Raw genomic sequence first — 18,671 nt, 5'->3', positions numbered from 1 at the left:
AGGTCATGGAATGGAATAAATTCGTAAGCCGAGGTTCCACCGTACTCTGATCACAACATCATAGAAGTTCAAACGAGTATTAACTCAAGGTTAGGGAACTGCATCACTAATGTTTGAGATAGGATGTTCAGTAAGTTTCATTGACTGGAAAAAAAATAGACCAAGAGCTATCAGACATATCCTGGGAATCAGACATGAGCACCCTAAATCCTCACCATTGCCTATAGAAGCTGAATATAGAAGCATACAAGGTATGTATAAAGCACGTACTATTGAGAAAAACCCAGAAGATCAGATATAGAGTGAATGCGTAGGAGATGGTACAGAAGAAGAAAATGGATTACTGAATTTCTTGAACACACACACATGCTGCAGCAGAGGAAAGATAGTCTTAGCCGAGGGATCACTGAATTAGAGCAAAAACTTAGGATGTCATACCTAACAGAAGTACAAAGAAAACAAAGGGTCATACAGGATATTGCAAGAAACCCAAAATATTTCTGTTCGTATTCAAATTCCAAGCTAAGAATTGGACCAGTATTGGGAGGAGATTTGTATACTGATGATGATCAGGAAATGAGTGAAATCCTAAAAGAACAATATGAGTCGATGTTCAGCAACTCACTAAATGACATCAAGGTAGAAAATGCAGAAACATTTCACTCCAGCAGAAGGCTGTGCAAACCAACTAACTGACATTAGTACAAATCCCATAGATTTTGGAAAAGAAATGGATAACATGCCCACTCAGCACCTGGAGCAGATTCATGGAATGCCCTATTTATAAAGAAGTGCAAAATACCACTAGCATGAGCCCTTAGTATTCTTTGGAGAAAGAGCTTAGAACTAGGTGAGATACTGGAGGCCTTGAGGAGTGCAGACATAGCTCCTTTGCATAAGGGAGGTAGTAGAGCACTAGCTAAAAATTACAAACAAGTAGCCCTAACTTCTCGCAAGTTGAAAATCTTCAGAAGATTGACGAGATGGCAGATTACAAATTTCAGAGACCAGCATAACATGAACCATCATTGTTTTAGAGCAGGACGATCATGCCTGTAACAGCTGCTGAATCATTGTGACAGAATTACAGAGGCATTGGAAGATGACCAAAACGCAGATGTGATTTACACAGATTTTGCAAGGGCGTTTGACAAATGCGGTCATGGAGTGATAGTGCACAAAATGAGAGCCATAACCATTACAGGGAAGGTAGGCAGATAGATTTTGTGTGTCCTAACACACAACACAAAAAGTTGTAGTAAACAGAGCAAGATCCAGCATCAGCGCGGTAAAAAGCTCAGTGCCCCAAGGCAGTGTCCTGGCACATCTGCTGTTTCTCATCCTCATAGCAGACATAGATAAAAACACCCGTTACAGTTTTGTATCATTTGCAGATGACACTAAATTAAGCATAAAATTCACTATGGTAGAGGATGCTTAAAAATTACAGGAAAATATAAGCAGGGTTTTCCAGTGGGCAGTGGAGAACAACATGACATTCATTGGTGATAAGTTCCAGGTGCTTAGGGGTGGAAAGAATGAAAAACTCAAAAGGAACACTATATACAAAGCTCAAGAGGGTCACCAGATAGAACGAAAGGAACATGTAAAAGACCTGGGAATAATTACGTCAGCTGTCCTCTTTTTTAAAGACCATAACAAGACAAAGATCACAACAGCCAGGAGGATGACGGGGTGGGTATTGAACTTTCAAAACAAGGGAAATAATGCCAATGCTAGTGCTCCATCATTTAGAATATTGCTCATTGCTGACTGCCCCATTCAAAGCAGGAGAAGTATCAGAGCTGGAATAAATACAGAGATGGTTTATGGCTCGCATTGAGCCAGTAAAGCACTGAAATTACTGGAACACCTTCAAGTCTTGAACACTTACTCGATGGAGCAGAGGAGAGAGAGATATATGTTAATATACACCTGGAAAGTACTCAAGGGCCTGGTCCTAAATCTGCACACTGCCATAACAGCATATTAGAGGGAGAGATATGGGAGGAAGTGCAAAACAAACCCAGTGAGGAGCAGGGGTGCAGTGGGGACAATAAGGGAACACTGTATCAACATTCGGGGTCCCAGACTATTCATCGTCTTACCAGAAGATATCAGAAACAGTTGGAGCAAGTGTAGAAGCCTTCAAGAGGAAACTGGACAAGTATTTTCACCAGGCACCAGATCATCCAGGCTGTGATTGATACGTGGGGCAGCACGCCTGCAGCAGCAACGGCCTGGTTGACCAGGCAAGCACCAGATGAGCCTGGCCCATGGCCGGGCTCCGAGAGTAGTGAAACTCTCGATTCTCTTCAAAGGTATGGGCAAATTGTAGGGGACCTATTGCCTCAGAAGTCGAGTAGATAAAAAGGCTTCAGAGGAAAAGTATTTGGATTTCTTTATAAAGCTAGTTGTATATTCCTCTTTTTTATAAACACACACAACACGCAGTAATAATGTAAATTTAACCATAAATAAACAAAAAATATACGTAAGTTTCACTATTGTTGTGAAACTGGGCTGGTTATTGCAATGCTTGTTCTGTATATTTTCTCGTGATGTCATGGGGAGTGTGTGCCAGTGAAGCAGTGTTAACATTTCGTAAATCACAACAAAACAGTGTTGGGTTGAAACATATTGCTGTAAATTCCTACTAATGTTTATGCAATAATTTTGAAGAATTGATGCACTAATTTTATTTGTAGTGTTCTCACAAATGAACTGTCCTATACTATTTTAAGTACGTATATTTCTTGTATATTTTGAGATTTTCGCAATTTTTATTATTTAAGTTTGATTTAGTTAGGTTAGATTGATCAGTAAAAAAAAAAAAATATTGCAACATACCATACTGATGATAAATTTAGGAAATGGTGACCCACTGATTCAGTACACAGTCACATAATCGCTATTTCATTCAAATGTCAGTCAAACATCTGACTGTCTAAGCCATAATAGTCTGCTGATTTTGATTAGGATGATGGCCTGTCATATTAAAAGTATAACTTGTAACAAAATACCATATTTGTGCCACCAGAATACCTGCAGTTCATCGTGTGGGCTGTGGTGCAGAACCATTTCAATAGATCCACTAGTTCCTATCTGTACCATTTTACTTCTTCAGTCATTTTTCTTCTATTTGTTTAACTATATAGGTTTTTAAATTTCTGTTTGGAAAACCAAATTGTTTACTATTATATCATGTTCCAGTAGGCATATGCTATAGAGATTAAATCTGCAGAAGTAAATTTTAATCCTCAAACAAAACAAACAAATTTTATTTCCTTGCAAGATTACATTGATATTATGATTTTACAATAATGAGTTGCAGTGCAAAGAGAGTCACTATCATGCCTAGGCATTATGGGCAGACTTAATTTAACCCTTTGACTGTTTTGGCTGTATGTATACGTCTTATGAGCCAGCGTTTCGGACGTATACAGTGGACCCCCGGTTTACGATCAACTCCCAATGCAACCAATTATGTAAGTGTATTTATGTAAGTGCGTTTGTATGTGTATGTTTGGGGGTCTGAAATGGACTAATCTAATTCACAATATTCCTTATGGGAACAAATTCGGTCAGTACTGGCACCTGAACATACTTCTGGAATGAAATATCGTAAACCGGGGGTCCACTGTATATATATACTACACAATAATTCTAGTGGCTTCAAATTGAGCAGGAGAAAGCTGGTAGGCCCACATGTGAGAGAATGGGTCTGTGTGGTCAGTGTGCACCGTATAAAAAATATCCTGCAGCATGCAGTGCATAATGAGAAAAAAAAAACTTTTTGGATTAAAACGTTGACTTTGATGTGTATTTTCGTATAGTATTTATGGTTGTATTTTCGTTTTCTTGGTCTCATTTGATAGAATGGAAAACATATTACAGTAATAGAGATGATTTTGATTAGTTTCACCTTGAATTCAAATTGAGCTCAAAGTAGCAGAAATGTTCGATTTTTACCAATGTTCAAGAGCAAGCAAATCACACCACACGTCCAATACACGTCAACTGGGAGTCTGATATTCTTTCACTAGTGCACTGATATTATTTATACCATTTTTACAATAATGCAGTAGTCTGCATAACAGTAAGTCTTCTATTTTTTGTGTGAAAAAAACAAAAATAGAAAGCAAGAGTTACGTAAGAGGGGCCTGGAGACATGACTAATGAACAGAGGATGTTATTTTAGTGCCAAGAATGTCTGCATTGTTTATTCTCGACCCTATTTTGAAATTGGCACCTTTTTTAATTTGCATGAAATTGGCAAAATTGCCAATTTCTGACCACTTTATTGGGTAGTTGAAATTGGAAAATGGGCAGTTTCTTGTACTCAGTTGATAGAAAAAATGGAGTTCTAAAGAAATAGCTATGAGTTTGGTTGATTGGAACAATGGAATTGGCTGAAAATAGGGCTCAGTCGGCAAAATCGCCGATGTGTATACATGTACATATATCGCCGTGATCGCAAACTTCGTGGGAGTGTAATTCCGTAAGTTTTCAATCAAGTTTCATACTTTTGGTGTCATTAGCATCGGGAAAAGATTCTCTATCGTTTCATAAGAAAACATTTTTTTTTTTTTTTTTTTTTTTCAAAAAATTTTGTGACATAGAATGACAGTTTTGGAAATGGGCTTGCAAAAGTCAAAGGGTTAATGGCTTACAGACTACTTAATACTAAAGAAATTTGTCATAGTTGGTTTAAGTTGTACATGTGTTTTTATTTATAGTAGACAGTAATTTTACTCAGATTACAGTAGCTTCAAAAATAAATATTAATTAACCCTTTACCGGGAATATAACATTGTGAGTTGTTGAAAGTTTACAGTATGAGACTGCTACAATTGGATGTAAGGCAGTATTGTTTTGGGTAGGTATTTGTACTACTATGTAGTAAGTATTAATCAATGTATGAACTTTGGGCATCTAGTTTTGAGGTTTTAAGATTTAGGTAATTGGGAGATTTTTTGGTAAAGTTAAATACATGTATTGAGTATTTAGTTGAGGGTGAGTAGGTGGTTTTTGAGAAGTCTTAAATTGATGTTCAGACTGGGTTACTTTAGTATTTACTGGTAATGAATTCCAAATGTTTATAGAGGGTCCACAGATATATCGGATCACTTTCTAGTTGTAGCTACACTGAGAGTAAAAGGTAGATGGGATACAAGGAGAATAGAAGCATCAGGGAAGAGAGAGGTGAAGGTTTATAAACTAAAAGAGGAGGCAGTTAGGGTAAGATATAAACAGCTATTGGAGGATAGATGGGCTATTGAGAGCATAGGCAATGGGGTCGAAGAGGTATGGGGTAGGTTTAAAAATGTAGTGTTAGTGTGTTCAGCAGAAGTTTGTGGTTACAGGAAAGTGGGTGCGGGAGGGAAGAGGAGCGATTGGTGGAATGATGATGTAAAGAGAGTAGTAAGGGAGAAAAAGTTAGCATATGAGAAGTTTTTACAAAGTAGAAGTGATGCAAGGAGGGAAGAGTTTATGGAGAAAAAGAGAGAGGTTAAGAGAGTGGCGAAGCAATGTAAAAAGAGAGCAAATGAGAGAGTGGGTGAGATGTTATCAACAAATTTTGTTGAAAATAAGAAAAAGTTTTGGAGTGAGATTAACAAGTTAAGAAAGCCTTGAGAACAAATGGATTTGTCAGTTAAAAATAGGAGAGGAGAGTTATTAAATGGAGAGTTAGAGGTATTGGGAAGATGGAGGGAATATTTTGAGGAATTGTTAAATGTTGATGAAGATAGGGAAGCTGTGATTTCGTGTATAGGGCAAGGAGGAATAACATCTTGTAGGAGTGAGGAAGAGCCAGTTGTGAGTGTGGGGGAAGTTCGTGAGGCAGTAGGTAAAATGAAAGGGGGTAAGGCAGCCGGGATTGATGGGATAAAGATAGAAATGTTAAAAGCAGGTGGGGATATAGTTTTGGAGTGGTTGGTGCAATTATTTAATAAATGTATGGAAGAGGGTAAGGTACCTAGGGATTGGCAGAGAGCATGCATAGTTCTTTTGTATAAAGGCAAAGGGGATAAAAGAGAGTGCAAAAATTATAGGGGGATAAGTCTGCTGAGTATACCTGGTAAAGTGTATGGTAGTTATTATTGAAAGAATTAAGAGTAAGATGGAGAATAGGATAGCAGATGAACAAGGAGGCTTTAGGAAAGGTAAGGGGTGTGTGGACCAGGTGTTTACAGTGAAACATATAAGTGAACAGTATTTAGATAAGGCTAAAGAGGTCTTTGTGGCATTTATGGATTTGGAAAAAGGCATATGACAGGGTGGATAGGGGGGCAATGTGGCAGATGTTGCAAGTGTATGGTGTAGGAGGTAGGTTACTGAAAGCAGTGAAGAGTTTTTACGAGGATAGTGAGGCTCAAGTTAGAGTATGTAGGAAAGAGGGAAATTATTTCCCAGTAAAAGTAGGCCTTAGACAAGGATGTGTGATGTCACTGTGGTTGTTTAATATATTTATAGATGGGGTTGTAAGAGAAGTAAATGCGAGGGTCTTGGCAAGAGGCGTGGAGTTAAAAGATAAAGAATCACACACAAAGTGGGAGTTGTCACAGCTGCTCTTTGCTGATGACACTGTGCTCTTGGGAGATTCTGAAGAGAAGTTGCAGAGATTGGTGGATTAATTTGGTAGGGTGTGCAAAAGAAGAAAATTAAAGGTGAATACAGGAAAGAGTAAGGTTATGAGGATAACAAAAAGATTAGGTGATGAAAGATTGAATATCAGATTGGAGGGAGAGAGTATGGAGGAGGTGAATGTATTCAGATATTTGGGAGTGGATGTGTCAGCGGATGGGTCTATGAAAGATGAGGTGAATCATAGAATTGATGAGGGGCAAAGAGTGAGTGGTGCACTTAGGAGTCTGTGGAGACAAAGAACTTTGTCCTTGGAGGCAAAGAGGGGATTGTATGAGAGTATAGTTTTACCAACGCTCTTATATGGGTGTGAAGCATGGGTGATGAATGTTGCAGCGAGGAGAAGGCTGGAGGCAGTGGAGATGTCATGTCTGAGGGCAGTGTGTGGTGTGAATATAATGCAGAGAATTCGTAGTTTGGAAGTTAGGAGGAAGTGCGGGATTACCAAAACTGTTGTCCAGAGGGCTGAGGAAGGGTTGTTGAGGTGGTTCGGACATGTAGAGAGAATGGAGCGAAACAGAATGACTTCAAGAGTGTATCAGTCTGTAGTGGAAGGAAGGCGGGGTAGGGGTCGGTCTAGGAAAGGTTGGAGAGAGGGGGTAAAGGAGGTTTTGTGTGCGAGGGGCTTGGACTTCCAGCAGGCATGCGTGAGCGTGTTTGATAGGAGTGAATGGAGACAAATGGTTTTTGATACTTGACGTGCTGTTGGAGTGTGAGCAAAGTAACATTTATGAAGGGGTTCAGGGAAACCGGCAGGCCGGACTTGAGTCCTGGAGATGGGAAGTACAGTGCCTGCACTCTGAAGGAGGGGTGTTAATGTTGCAGTTTAAAAACTGTAGTGTAAAGCACCCTTCTGGCAAGACAGTGATGGAGTGAATGATGGTGAAAGTTTTTCTTTTTCGGGCCACCCTGCCTTGGTGGGAATCGGCCAGTGTGATAATAAAAAAAAAAAAGAATTTCCAAATTTTGGGCCCTTTTATGTGCATCGTTTTTTCAGTGTGATATGGACATGGGGTACATGAAAAAGAGATCTGTGTCTCGTGTTTTGGTCATGTGTCCTGTTAAGGTTGGTGAGAAGCTTGAGTGGAGGGTTTGTGTTTGAGCATAGTGTTCTATGTATGTAGTAGGCACATGAATAAGTATGGATATTCCTTATGGTGAGTAGTTTTAGACTTTTGAATATTGGTGGCATATGCTGTTGGGAGTGGGAATTTATCATGCTGATTGCAGCCTTTTGCTGGGTTATTAGTGGTCTTAGGTGATTTAACCCGTAAACGGTCCAAACGTATATATACGTTTTTTCAACATTTGAAAATATGTAAAAAAAAGTAGATCTTTTTGTTTTTCTACGTTTGAAAATGTGTAAAAAACTTAGATCTACTTTCGTAGCACTACACATGTGAACGTAGATCTGCTTGGACCGTTTACGGGTTAATGTTGTTGATCCCCATGCACAAATTCCATATGTGAGATAAGGGTAGATGAGCGAATGATGCAGTGCAAGGAGAGCTGATTGTGGAACAATACTGTATCTTTGATAGTATGCCTACTGTCTTAGATTTTCTTGGAAATTTGTTGTATATGTGTCTGGAATTTGAGGCTACTGTCAAGGTGGATTCCTAGGAATTTTCCTTCTGAGTCTTGTGATGGGTGATCCGTTTAGTGTTTTGTTAAGTGGAACATTTGTAGCTGCTTCCAAACTGAATGAAATAGGTTTTGTCAGTATTGAGGGTAAAGTTATTAGTCATCATCCAGGTAGATGTTTTCTTCAATTCGGCATTAACAGTGTTGGCCAGTATGACTGGGTTTGGGTGAGAGAAGACATATGTGTCATCTGCAAATAATATGAGTTTGAGTAGTTGTGATGCATTCGGTAGGACATTGATGTAAATGAGAAAGAGGAGTGGGCCAAGGACACTTCCTTGTGGGACACCAACTGTGAATGGTTGAGTGGAAGAGTTTGCTCCATTTGTGTACACATATTGGCTTCTGTTACTATGGTATGATGAGGTAGTTGAGGGAGTGCCTTCTTATACCATAGTGTGTTAATTTAATGTGCAGCAAATCATGGTCAACTGTATCAAAAGCTTTACATAAATCAATGAAGATTCCCAGCGGGACTTCTTTCTTCTCGAGAGCAATGAATATTAGTTCTAGCATGTGTATAATAGCATCATTTTTGCTTTTATTAGCCCTGAATCCAAAATGACAGGTGTTTAGTATGTTGTGTGAGATGACGTAGGAGTAGATCTGTCCATGAATTAATTTTTCAAAGATTTTAGAGAGCAATGGTAAGTTAGATATTGGTCGATAGTTATTCAAGTCTGCTTGATCATCACCTTTATGGATCAGGGTGACCCTTGCTATTTTGAGAATTGCTAGGAAGGTGGAGGATTCGATGGATTTGTTAAAGAGTGTTGCAATAATTGGTGACAGTACTTGTGAAGCTTTTTTGTACATAAAAGGTGGTAAGTTATTTATGTCTCCTGCCTTGTTTTCAAGGGTGTTGATGATCAGCGAGACTTCTGTTTGGTTTGTTGGGGCTAGGAATAGTGTATTTGGGTAGGTGCCCATGAGGTAGTCTGATGAACAGGTGTTTGAGCTTGGGATTTTGCTCACTAGATTCTTTCCCATGATGGAGAAGAAAACATTGAGTCTGTTTGCTGTTTCAGTTGATGGGAGTAGGGGTTTGTCAAATTTTGTTAATTTGGTTGTTTTGTTTTTGGATCTTATTAGTTCCTAGAATTTCAGATAGGGCTTTCCAGGTCTTTTTCATATCACCTTTTATGTTAAGTAATCTCTTTTCATAATACATTTTTTTTGACCTTCTTATCAGGCTGGTAAAGATTGACGAGTAACGTTTTGAATGATCTCTAGTTATTTGACCCATTCTGTACTGTTTTTCATATAGGTACTTTGTGTTAATGGATTTAACCCTTTCAGGGTTTCGGCCGTACTGGTACGGCTTATGCTCCAGGGTTTTTGACGTACTAGTATGCCTAAATTCTAGCACCCTCAAATCTAGTGAGAGAAAGCTGGTAGGTCTACATATGAAAGAATGGGTCTATGTGGTCAGTGTGTGCAGTATAAAAAAAAATCCTACAGTGCAGTGCAGTACTTTAACCGTGTTTTTGGATTAAAACAGCGACTTTGCACTGTATTTTCGTATGGTATTTATTGTTGTATTCTAGTTTTCCTGGTCTCATTTTATAGAATGGAAGACATATTACAGAAATTGAGATGATTTTGACTGGTTTTACAATGAAAATTACCTTGAAATTGAGCTCAAAGTAGCAGAAATGTTTGATTTTTACCAAAGTTCAAAAGTAAACAGATCATGTCAAGCGTTCAATACACGTCAACTGGTGAGTCTAATATTCTTTCACGAGTGCGCTGATATTATTTATACCATTTCTACACTAATGCAGTAGTCTGCATAAAAGTAAATCTTCTATTTTTTGTAAGAATAAAAATTCAAAGTGGAAAGCCAAAGAAATATAAGAGGGGCGTGGGGATGTGACTAACGAACAGAGAACTTGTTATTTTAGTGCCAGGAATGTCTTTCTTGTTTATTCTGGACCCTATTCGGAAATTGGCATCTTTTGAAATTTTGTGAATTGGCAAAATTGCTAAATTCTGACCACTTTATTGCATAGTTGAAATTGGTAAATGGGTGGTTTCTTGTACTCATTTGATAGAAGAAATGGATTTCTAGTGAAATAGTTATGATTTTTGTCGACTAGTACACTGGAATTGCCAAAAATAGGGCTCGAAGTGGGCAAAATCGCCAATGTATAAACATCGTCGAGACCACTAACTTTGCGAGAGCATAATTCCGTAAGTTTTCCATCAAATTTCATACTTTTGTTGTCATTATGATTGGGAAAAGATTCTCTAATCTTTTCATAAGAAAAAAATATTTTTTTTTTAATTTGGGGACCCTGAGAACAAGTCCCGGAGAGGGCCTGGGGACCCTGAAAGGGTATTAAGACTAAGTATATCAATAGCACCTAACAGTTTTTGCACTAATGCTAGACAGTAAACAAAAAAGGGGGGTTTCAAAACTGTAGTACTTAACTTTGGATTGTACTGCACTTACTATTAATGACTACACACACAAGAGAGTTAAAAAAAATATAGGAGTAATGATAATAATAATACTCAATAATAATGAAATTTCATACTTTTGGTGTCATTATGATCGGGATAAGATTCTCTCTTTTCATAAGAAAAAATAATTTTTTTTTTTTAAATTTGTGGACCCTGAGAACAAAGTCTTGGAGAGGGCCCTGGGACCCAGAAAGGGTTAAGGATGCTGGGTGTTAGCCAGGGGCTGTTCAGTCTCTTAGCTGTGATCTGTTTAGTTTTTTAGGGCAATGCTTGTTATAAAGGTAGTGTTTTTTTTTTTTTTTTTTTTTTTTATTTTTCAGAAAATTATTAATACATTCATTCGTATCTGTATGTGTTTCACGCTCATTATGCCAGTCGACGTTATTCATAGCTGTTATAAAGTTATTAACAGCCGTCTCTTTATGCAGTCTGAAGGCAACTTTAGTAGTGTCTTGGGGCAATTTACCTACGTTGGTTATGAGAAAGGTAGGGTAGTGGTCTGTGGTGTTGTCTGTGATTATGCCTGATTTTAAAGGGGATATGGTGTTAGTCCAGGTGTGGTCTAATAAGGAGATACTAGTCTCAGAGATTCTTGTAGGTTTTGTTATTGTTGGTAGCAACAAGCAGTTGCTCATAGTGTTTGTGAATTTGGTTACTTGTGGGTCCTGGTCATGTAGTAGATTTATGTTGAAATCTCCTGTGAGCAGCAAGTTGTCTTTGTTCCTATGTGCATCAGTTATCATGTTTCCTAATTTTTCACTAAAATGGTAAATGTTTGACCATGGTACTCTGTGGATGTTTATCACTGTGAAGTTTTTTTTCAGGTCTTCTGATTTAAATTTAGCTATAATATATTCTCCATGTTTATCCCTTGTGCAATAATTATTGATACATTCAAGCTGATCTGAGTAGTATATAGCTGTTCCAGCCCCTTGCTGTTCTGTCCTACAGTTGTGTATGGCTGTGTAACCAGGAATGGCAGAGACATCTGTAGTACCAGGCTTTAGCCATGTTTCTGTGAGTGTGATGATTGATATACTGGTATGCAGGGAATTGAGTAATGCTGTGAGGTCATCGTAATGTGTCCTCGAAGATCTGACATTGTAATTAAAGATAGTTATGTTATTGTTGGCTCTGAGTAATGTCTTTACTTGGTCTTCAGTAAAATAATTACACTTGCTGTTGGATTCGTGTATGTCATTTAATAAAAGGTTGATAGCAGGATCAATCCTTGTAATCATAAGATTGAGTGACTCTACAACCAGACTTTTGAATAAAGTATTATGTTAAAGTTAATAATTATGATGCTAAACTAATTCATCTTACTAGCTAATGGTTTGTTACAAGTAGTTTTAAAAAAATACAGAGATACAGTTTACTCTCAATATGGTACAGATTTGATGATTTAACCCTTAAACTGTCCAAACGTAGATCTACGTTTTTTCCATATTTGAAAGTATGTAAAAAACGTAGATTTTTTTTTTTTGTACATTTGAAAACGTGTAAAAAAAACTTTGATCTACTTTTTTTTTTGGTTATAGTATTTGAAAATATGTAAAAAAACGTAGATCTACTCTTGGAGCACTATACATGTGAACGTAAATTTGTTTGGACAGTTTAAGGGTTAATATTGAATAATTATAGTTTTAGAGTTTGACAAAAGTTGTAGATTTAGAAAAGAAGTTTGGTGAACACAATAAAATTGCTTAATATGGAAATGATATTTGAATTAAGTCTGCAGGTAATGGTAGTTATAAAAAAAAATAAGAGAAAATGAAAATAATAGTTTATAATAGATTAAAGTAAGTAATTAAAAAATACAGGGATTATGCTAACTCTTATTATGGCACAAGTTGACAGGATAATATTGCACTGGTTATCAGTTCTATAATAATAGTTTATAATAGTAAGCAAATAATGGTAAATTAAAAATAAAAATAGAAATATAAAGAGAGAATATAGTGATCAATTGTACTAAAGTAAAATGGACTGATGGTAAATATGGTGTTGAACAAAATTTAAGTAATATTAATTAAAAAATAAAAAAAATAATTTTATTACAATTATGTAATAGATTTTTATTAACAACTATTAGGATTTAATATTGCACTGGTAGTAATATTAGAGCTTATAAAGGCAGTACAAAGTACAGTGGCACCTCGGCTTATGAACGCTTCACCATGCAAATTTTTCAGGATACAAACCGTTGTTTGGTCGATTTTTTGCTTCTGGGTATGAAGGAAATTTCAGGATGCAAACTTACCCCTCAAAAGAGGTTCCTTAAATAAATAAATAAAATAAATAAAATATTTTTTCTTTGTAAAGGTTACCGTGTGTTTACATATCATAATATGATTGGAGCAAAGAAAGCTACTATCAAGCCAAGGCATTTTGGGAAGACTTAACCTAATACTAATAGACTACTTAAGTCTAGACAGGTGAAAAGTGTACTAATTGTGGTAACCAATGTTTTGCTGATGGTGGCGCCAACTACTGGCAGCATTTTTAAGTTTTTCCCTATTGATGTTGTTATTATTATTATTGCTATTATATTGTATTATTGTTATAATAATTATTATTATAATATGTACATACTAATAATGATAATACATAATAATTATGTATATTATAACAACATTATAATAATATAATATGTAATAGTACGATAATAATTATAATAATACTATGTACGTACTGCATATAATTTAGTTTGACAACACTACCACAATGCTCATCGGTGCACATATGCTTCCAGAGCTACCCTCGTGGTGCAAGGAATTCTCGTGATTTCCTTACGTTTCGTGCAGTTAATTCGTCAGATTTCTTTCTTCTAATCACGGGTCCTAAGAAAGCAAGTGCAAAGGACAGTGCCGAGAAGAAAAAAAGGATGATTTGCATGGAATTAAAGCAAGAAATCGTTGATAAGCACAGACTAGGTACGAGGGTTGACGACTTGGCGAGTGAGTACAAGCGTAGCCCCTCTACTATATGTACAATACTAAAGCAGGAGGAGTCTCTAAAGGCTATGGCACCAGCAAAGGGTGTTACAGTAACTTCTAAGAAGTGGATCTCTGTTAATGAAAAGATGGAAAAGCTGCTGTGGCCATGGTTGATGGAGAAACAGCTCACAGGAGATGCGTAGTGTAGCGAGATAAACATTAAAATTGCACATAGCAGTTCTTAAGAAAAGTGTGAACTCCTGACAGGATATGCTGCTCTGTATTTCTTCAAGGTATGTAAATGTCGTATTTACACCAGATCTAATTTAGCCTCTCAAACTCTGTTTTCTCATATAATAACACCTCTGATGGCCACAATCCTCCTCCCTCCGCTGTCCACGTAATGACATATTTTATTAACCCTTTCAGGGTCCAAGGCCAAAATCTGAAGTCACGCACCAGTGTCCAAGAATTTTCCAAAAAAAAAATTATTTTTTCTTATGAAGTGGTAGAGAATCTTTTTGTGAAGGTAATAAAACAAAAAGTACGAAATATGATGGAAAATTGACGAAATTATGCTCTCGCGAATTTTGATGTGTCAGCGATATTTACGAATTGGCGATTTTGCCGACTTTGACTTCCATTTTAGGCCAATTACATCATTCCAGTCGACCAAATTCTTAGCTATTTCACTAGTATTACTTCTATTCTATCGATTGAGCACAAGAAATCGCCAAGTCGACTGTTTCAACTACAAAATAAAGTGATCGGAAATTGGTAATTTGGCCAATTTAACACAAAGTTCAAAATATTCCAATTTCAAAATAGCATCCAGAATAAACAATGTAGGCATTCCTGGCACTAAACTAACATTTCCTCGGTTCATTAGTTACGTTTTGAGGCTTTACAAATAAATCCCATTTTTATTTTTTATTTACATAATGAATTTTTATTCACACCAAAAAATAGAAGATTTACTGTTATGCAATATTGTAATAATTGTATAAATATCATCACCACATTTGTGAATGTGTATTAGATCCACCAGCTGGCATGTATTAGACGTGTGAGGTCGTTTGTTTACTCTTGAACATCGACAAAAATTTAACATTTCCGCTACTTTGAGCTCAGTTTCAAGCCATTTCCGGTGCTAAAACCAATCAAAATCATCTCTGTTTCTGTAATATGTCTTCCATTCTATCAAATGAGACCAAGAAATTGCAGATACAACTATAAAAACATACAAAAAACACTGCAAAGTTGCTGTTTTAATCGAAAATCTTGGTTTCAGTTTTTTTTCTCTCATTATACACAGTGTGCTGCAGGATTTGTTTTATGTGGTGCACACATACCACATAGATGTATTCTCTCATATCTAGGCCCAAGTGTACCACTCACAGTTTATCAGAGTGAGCTGAGCTCATGACGTAGATCTATGGTTTGGACACTGAACGCAAAGCCGTAGATCTACGGGACGGACCCTGAAAGGGTTAATTCTAGAGTGTATGTCAGGTTACTATGTTATTTATATTGTTTATTATGTCATATTTGATGAATTGTGACAGATAAATAAGCCGTAGAGTTGATAATAGGGTTATTTTGTCGTGCCTCCTGAGAGCAGGAATTCAGTTGGAACAAATTAATTGCATTTCAGTTAATTTAAATGGGGAAAATTGACCCAGCATACGAACAAATCAGGATACGAACAAGTTCACGGAACGGATTAAATTCGTAAGCCGAGGTTGCACTGTATTCAAAAGTAAGGAACTATACTAAGAGAATACAGTGTTTAAATGTATAAAGTAGAATGGACTGATAGTAAATGTGGTATTAAAACAAGTTTTTAGCAAGTAATGATAGTTAATATGTAAAAAATGTACAAAAGTAAAATGGACTGATAGTAATTAATTTGTTTACTGTATCTGTCTGGCCTTGTACATAGGCATGTTAGTCTGACTTAGGCTATTTAGAGCAAGTAATGGGGATAAAGAGTCAGAGACCATTCACCTGGCTGGACTGAATTGTAATAAATATACTAATGACATCTGTAAGGCAAAAGTTTTTTTGACTTTGACCTTTATCACACCTAATGGCCATTGAAGAAAAAGGGCTTATATGTCTGCTAAGTGGTGGATGCAGCATATACTAGTTCGAAACTTGAAGCAGATAGTTCTCCTGAATTGGTGCAGATGACCAAAAGCTCCAGTGGCAGGTCATCAGATGACTTAGACCCACATCAGGAAACACTCATTTCCTGACAAACCTTGCCTAACCTAACTTACCATTGTTGCAAGCACTTTTTTTTTTTCCACACCGCTTTTGAAGTCGAATGTAGTGTCGTCATCTTGTGTGCTTCAGATTTGGCACAATAATGCTTTGAAATCTTTAGAGCATTTCATTGTGATAAAAACACCTACAAAAACACTTGAGATCAATTTGTTTGTATGTGCTGCAGTTCAAATTTTGTTAAATTGCTTGAAAAAATGTGAAGTCCTTAGAACTTGACCAGTGACAAAGATAAACAAAACCAGAACATTTGGAGTTATGTACTGAGGTCCCAGGGCAGAAACACATTTATTGAACATGCTCTAAAGTAATTACATTTTATCTTTCTCCCTTCAAAACTAGAACACAAAAATAGAAATGTGTGTATTCAACTCCTAAAAGGATAGTTTGAACTTAAGAATAATGTCATTGTACAGCATTTGTAAATAAGTGTTCCGTACCATATTTTCTGTGGTGTTTATGGTCATGTAGGAACTATGGAGTTGATTTAGGCAGCAACAGGTAGTTAGCAATAATGAGGTTCTTGTTTATTTTTTTAAATTTCATGTACATAATGTGCACCATAAATTTTAGCACTACATAATACCTAGAATATTTTTTTCAGTACGACAGGCGACTCCCTGTACGAGACGTTGGGCATTCAGAAAGATGCCACTACAGAACAAATAAAGAAAACATACAGGAAGTTGGCACTCAAATATCACCCGGATAAAAATCCAGATAATCCTGAAGCTGCGGAAAAGGTGAGAGGCAGGCTACAAATAGTAGGAAACATGATATAGATACAAAAGAAATTTTACTGGAGAAGGTTTTTACCCCTTTCACTGTCATAACCCCTGAAATGGTAAAGAATCTTTATCTGAAATAAATATGCAAATTTTAATGGAAACATATATAATTATGCAGGCACCAATCTGGTGGTCTGGGGAGAAGAAATATTAGCTATTTCACTAGTACGACTTCCATTCTATCTATTGAGCACAAGAAACTTTCATTCAACTTTCAAAACTACCCTATAAAGTGCACAGATGTCTGTAGTTTGGTTAATTTTACACAAAATTCAACAAATTCCAATTTTAAAACAGTTCAAAATAAACACCATAGGCATTTCAGCCACTAAAGGATCCTTTCCTCTTCTCACTAATCACATCCACAGGCCTCTCCTATACAAAAAACTGAAGGTTTATCTTATTCCTCAGATAATAACTTATAAGTAAGAATGATTAGTCATGTTTTAGACTATCCCAGTAATTGAAGCAGACCTAGTAAAAGCCCTTTAAACAGACTGGGGATGTGGGAGGTCCCCTACCCTTTTTCAGGAAAATCACCAAAAATCAGATATTTCTGCCACTTTGAGGCTTATTTCAAGCTGCTGTTATTTCTTCTACTTGTAAGTCTACTACAACTTCTCTACTATGACTTCTCTACTATTGTTTCTTTTACTTCTTCTGTATTTCTTCTACTACTATTTCTTGTACTTGAAAATGCTTCCAATGCTTTTGTCATGGTACAGAGGAAGTAACACTACCTTATCTAATCATCCTTATCTTAGAGTGCTTTGAGTAGACATGTTTAATGTTTATAAAGAATGAAAAGGCATAGTATCTTGACTGAAACAACACACAAACAACCTGCACAGAGAGAAAAGCCCATGACGATGCTTTGGTCTGACTTTAACCATTTACGAAGTCATACTAAGTGTGACTTTTTGTAAATAATAATAATAATATAATAATTATTTCTACAAGTGCATGTACAAGGTATACAGACCTAGCTGACATCAATGACATACAGCCTCTCTTCACTTAGCAATGTACTCGTTTACCGACGAATTGGACTTACGACAGGCTGCCTGACCAGTATTCATACCTAAATAATGTATATTAGAGTTGATTTTCTCTATTCTGTTTATCACAGTATACAGTACACTAATGTATAAACATTTAAAAATATACCAGAAATGTTGTAAGTGGTACAGAGGTGGCATTAAAACAATATCAAAGATAGTTGACACAAACCCACTACCATTATAGTATGCCCCTCACTTAGCAATAAATTCATTTACTGACGTGGTCTTTGGAATGGAACTCCATCGTTAAGTGAGGAGAGGCTATACTACTATATAGAAAGCCGCTTGTTATGCTGAGCATTTTGAGCAAATTAGGTCAGTTTTGTCCCAGGATGCAACCCACACCAGTCAGTTACACCCAGGTACCCATTTTACCGATGGATGAACAGATAACTGGTGAAAAGAAACTTGCCCAATGTTTCCACCCTTTACCAGGAATTGAACCTGGACCCTTACCGTGTGAAGCAAGAGCATTTGCCACCAGGCCACGGGGCCCAAGTCGGACCGAAGTGTCATTGTGTGCTTTTCTCTCAATGTGCAGCTTGGGTGTGTAATGTCTAATGTATAGTTGTCGGCACATTGAACTTGCTGTGAATGGTCAGTCAGACGATCTAGGGAATTGGATCTGTGCTCCAGTTCCCTGAATTTGAATGCCTTCCATCCCCCATAGGCTTATAATCCTACGGGTCTTCCCCCTTGAGTGAATGGTCAGTCCGACGCCACTATTTTGACCACTTGTCAGCGCGCACACTTGATTATACTGTAGTTGGTTATTTATTATAGATTATTATTATAGTACAGTGGACCCCCGCCTAACGATCAGCTCCCAACTCGACCAA

At 36.9% G+C, this 18,671-nt stretch overlaps 1 protein-coding gene across 12 annotated transcripts in view; it reads left to right on the top strand.

Annotated features, from left to right (window-relative positions):
• The window catches only part of Csp (Cysteine string protein), a 338,068-nt gene that overhangs the window by 55,947 nt on the left and 263,450 nt on the right, over positions 1–18,671 (top strand). For all 12 annotated transcript variants that reach the window (XM_070082897.1, XM_070082888.1, XM_070082893.1 and 9 more), the window contains exon 2: positions 16,588–16,726. In XM_070082897.1, coding sequence (XP_069938998.1) covers positions 16,588–16,726 — 139 coding nt within the window. The remainder of the gene's footprint in view (positions 1–16,587; positions 16,727–18,671) is intronic.

This window comes from Cherax quadricarinatus, chromosome 8 (genome assembly GCF_038502225.1).
Source record: "Cherax quadricarinatus isolate ZL_2023a chromosome 8, ASM3850222v1, whole genome shotgun sequence".
Classification (NCBI taxonomy): domain Eukaryota; kingdom Metazoa; phylum Arthropoda; class Malacostraca; order Decapoda; family Parastacidae; genus Cherax; species Cherax quadricarinatus.
Note: the sequence above shows the minus strand (reverse complement) of the source record. Positions and strands in the feature narration are given on the sequence as shown.